The sequence below is a fragment of the Nothoprocta perdicaria genome, unplaced genomic scaffold, assembly GCF_003342845.1.
Source record: "Nothoprocta perdicaria isolate Ctin4 unplaced genomic scaffold, notPer1 scaffold_237, whole genome shotgun sequence".
Taxonomy (NCBI): Eukaryota; Metazoa; Chordata; class Aves; order Tinamiformes; family Tinamidae; genus Nothoprocta; species Nothoprocta perdicaria.
The window spans coordinates 669,547-673,900 of record NW_020455463.1 but is presented as its reverse complement, the minus strand read 5'-3'; the positions used below and the strand labels follow the sequence as shown (position 1 = coordinate 673,900).

The following is a 4,354-nucleotide window of genomic DNA, read 5'->3' as shown; positions in this document are numbered from 1 at the left end:
ACATTTGTCATTTTGCAATTTTAGACACTAAAAAGAACCAACTTTTCAGCATAATATTGATGCTGGCCCCCAGAGGAAGATTCTACTTGCTGGAGAATGTGACTTTACTACTTTGCAGGAACAGTGAATTGCCAGTTGGTCTCTCACACTTTCCTAAGTAGAGCTTAATAACTGTTCCAACTTTCTTTCTTCAGGAGGATACCATTTCCATTAACCACAACTGGGTGAATGGCTGCAATGTGGCCATAATGTGGTGCTTCCTGCAGGATGAGTTAGCAGCTGTCCAGCGAGAAATCAATGAATGGAAGGACCCTATGGATGACTGGCACCTACAATGCCAGGTATAACAGGCAGTCAGACATCCAACATCATGTTATTTAGTGGATCTTTCATTCTGGGGATGCAATGCACCATCTTATCAGAGCTTTAAGGCATTCAAGTCCTTAACCTCTTACCTGGAATTAGTGCAGATTTCTGAAAGAACCAGAGACAAATGACAATTACATTTCTTGAGAAATGAAATACTGCATTAGTAAGATAATAGAAGGCTTGTGTCAGTACATATTTCTTACGTCAAGGAGGTTAGGATGTTGGCTGGAAAATGAACACTGATATTTCTCAATCGTTGAGATTAGCTTTAGCATAAGGAGCAATCACTTATGTAGGCTCTATGTTCTTTTGCAAGGTGCTGTTTTCAAAATTGAGCAGTGTTATATCTTGTATGCCCCTAAGCGCTTAAGTGTGAAGCAAATATAAAATTTATATGGAGGCTGTCCAAAATTAGATTCAAAACAGCAGTCACTTAGTAGTACAAAAAACAGTAGTGCTTTAACCTCTAGTAAAGTTTCTAATAAGACAAAAAATATTAGTGCTATTAGTCATTAAGGAGTTACAAAAAAGTTAAAGTTGATTAAGCTTAGTTACTTACGATTCTAGATAATAACAAGCTTAATAGTTTTTGTAATTCTTACAGTAAATAAAAAGGAATTGCTGGAATTGCTTCTTTTTCAAAGCAGCTTTTTTTTTTTTTCCCCTTAGTTGATCATGAAGTCTTGCACGGGTATAGACTATAAGGAATTCTACAACTTCCTCAAAGTCATTGCCGAGAACAGGATTTCTATCTTGGAGAAAGGCCTCGATGATGAAGCTTTAGCAAAGAACACTCCAAAAGCTGCCATTTCCACCTTGGGCATGCTCCACGCAGTGTTCGATTTAAAGAGGACTGTGAAGGTGTTAACATCTTTGAGTGCCAACGAAGATTTCAAGAAACTAGACCTGACATCACTTTCTCCACCACCCGAAGCATTGCTCCACCACTTGAAAGCAGCAATAGATACAGCGCTACTCTAACTTCCTATTTATTCAGCCCTTTGTAAAATGAACCTTTTACAAAAGAAGTGTTTCTAGAAGAATGACTCCTACCTGTTTAACAGCAGTTACAATTTAAGTGCGAAGAGCCTTACTCTAGCATGGGGAGAGAGTACATTCATAAGAAGACTAAATACTTTGTAAATTGCTGACAGTTGAGTATCTAGAATTATAGTACATAAAGAAAAAAGAGAAGGAAAAACCCAAGTAACGTTGCTGGTGTTAAGACTGATAAATTGAGCCCTGCTAGTTGGAATGCATTCACTGAATGAAAATTCCCTGTGGAATAAGCTTGGTTCGGTAGGGCTCGGTACCGAAACTACAGCAGTCTGCACCATGATTCCTCCTGTTTCTGAAAGCATCTGGTCTGTACCGGAGGCTCCAGCAGATAATCTCTGCCATGTCCTGTCACAGCCTCACTGTTTTAAAATCTGTCCTGCTTCATGGAGTAGCTTAGGCCTTTTTCACCTTAGAGGATGGTTGTTGTTTAGCTCTCATGAAGACTGCAACTGTACCTTAGATATGCAGGAGGTCTCTACTAATTTCCTGTATAGTGGTACTGCTCTACAACTTAATCTCTCTGATAGCCTCAAGTAGGATGAAGGGCTGAGGCTTGACAGGATTAGTTTTAACATATCAGGAAGGCAGAATCCTGATAGCAAATCTACCACTAATAATTTTACCATGTGATCCACCCAAGCGCCAGAGGAGAAGCATGAATGTACTCTCTCCTTGCTATATGTTATTTCAAGGCACAGTATTTTCAAGAAGCAAAGACTTGATTAATCAGGGAAGCTAGCATGTAGCCTCGTATTATCTAGTGAAAGAAAAAGCCATGCTTTAAACACGCACCAAATAGCACTCCTGCATGGTTAACAGAGCACAATTTAGAACCTGAATACTACCCTTGGGCTGAAAAGGGAAAACATTTCCAGTGAACTGTCCCTCTTGCTGTTGCAGGGTGGCAAGAAAGCCCAAAGCACAAATGGCTGCATACTGTTAACATAGTTACCCCTTAGGGCTCACTTGAATTATTGATCCCAAGCTTCCTCACCTCTCAACCAGATGACCAGTTAAAGCAACCTTGTTTAGAAAGTGCAGTATTTGAAGTATTTAGTAGACTGGAAAAAAATGCATTGTTTTTCTAGATAATCCTGTGGAGTTTTATACAGTGCATGCATTTTGCATGTCATTTTTGTAGGTATTTATCATTGCAAATAGGAAATGGTACCTGAATTGGAAAAAAAAATAATACTCAGGGCATGGAAGAATGGAGTACAAAAAAAAAAAAACAACACATTAACAGCTCTGACTACATCTCAGTGACTTAACCTTCAGGCAAGGTGTTCCTTTGGACTGGAATATAACCAGTTTTAAGCACTTCTGAAATTGCATGTTCACAGCTGCCACTTATGGCTGTTTACATTCTCAAAGAGGCAGCTGGAGCATTTTTCTTCCTTACAAGAATAAGATGATATTTCATAAGGGGTTTTACCAGGAACAAAGGTTAAAGCAGACAATCAGGGTACTTGTAGGAAAGCTTTTTTTTTTAGGTTTTTTTTTTGGGGGGGGGGGGGGTCTTATATTCCACAGTCTCACTGCATGCTGTGCAACTGATACTGGCACCAACCCCCCTCTGCAAAACATCATCTCCAGCTCTAGAGAGTTGTGACAACCCTCTGTCACAAGGCCTGCTACCTCCTAGTGTGATCAGTGCGGGGAAAACTGCATTAGGTGAGCTTAAGATTTAAGGCAGATTCTCTTCATGGATGCTGTAGAGAACGGAACCGTGGGGTCTGGCTTTACGTTCTTTCAGGTACATTAGGAGGCTCATTTGAGAGTTTACTCATGACTGATCAAGGCATCCAGGGAGCCACAGATGTTCTCAAGACAAGGAATGGAGAGGAAAGCTGCAGAACACTCAGCAGACAACAGAAAGATTGAAAGAAAGACTCTAGGCAACCCTGGAATCTCTCTTAAAAACTAAATGGTTTTATTTAAATATAAAGTTACTGTAAAACATACATTAGGAATACTCTCATACCAATATATTAACTACTATAACCAGTGTATTATTTATTAAAGCAAAATACTTGTGATAAACAGGAAGAAATAGTCTATAGAGGTTTTTTTTTTTGGGGGGGTGTTCATTTGTTCTTTCTTTTTCTCCTCTGAAGTTACAAACCTGTACAATTTAAAAATTAAAATAAAAACTTGTTCAAAGCAGCTTTTGCTCTATTAAGCAATTCATTCTTTAGTATGTTCATCTGAGAACAGCAGACTTTCCAAATATCCCTTTGCCTTTTATAAAGGCATTATTATATATATATTAAAAAAAAGTCTTAATTCCAATCTGATTTGTACCCTACTGGTGGCAGTCGAGGGTCTGTCAGCACAAGCCTATGCCCCAGGAGGAGCAGTGTTTTTTGCAGGTCTGTGGGTGCAGAAGACGAGGGGTTGCCCCAAGAGGATCCAAGACCCATCATTCCAGGCAAGCGCTGCAACCTTTGCAGCCCCTGCAGAACAACAAGGCAGCACCAGCGTGATCAAGGTGCGAGTGCGATATCCCTGAGATTAGAGAGGATGATGCAGAGTATAAATAGGCATTTACAAGTATCATAAAAATAAATTTAGTCAATAGCAGCTTTACGGTGCAATGGAGAGGTACTGAGTTTGACAAAAACTAGGAAGAAGAATGGAAAGAGGCTTAGTGACATGGGGAAAAGCTCCATGCTCCACAAAATTGGTTGTTTATGAGCACTGAGAGCTCCTCACATCCCTGACACTGTTCTACCAACCAAAAATGGAGGTCCACTATAGCAATTCTGGATTTATTTTACTGTTTGCTGTAAAATAACTTCCTTATGTCAGTTCACCAGTTCAAAAAAAAAAAAAAAATAGAAAATACAGCAACTGAGCACAGCTAACCGGTGTTTCAGAGGAAGAAGGCAGAGTGACATGGGGAAAAGCTCCATGCTCCACAAAA

The 4,354-nt window shown here is 39.6% G+C and overlaps 1 protein-coding gene across 1 annotated transcript in view; it reads left to right on the top strand.

Moving 5' to 3' along the window:
* The window catches only part of JMJD4 (jumonji domain containing 4), a 5,941-nt gene extending 3,418 nt beyond the window's left edge, over positions 1 to 2,523 (top strand). The window contains exons 5-6 of the mRNA XM_026039684.1: positions 195 to 341; positions 1,039 to 2,523. Of these exons, the coding sequence (XP_025895469.1) occupies positions 195 to 341; positions 1,039 to 1,350 (459 nt within the window). The 3' untranslated portion in view covers positions 1,351 to 2,523. The remainder of the gene's footprint in view (positions 1 to 194; positions 342 to 1,038) is intronic.
* Positions 2,524 to 4,354: the final 1,831 nt, after the last annotated feature.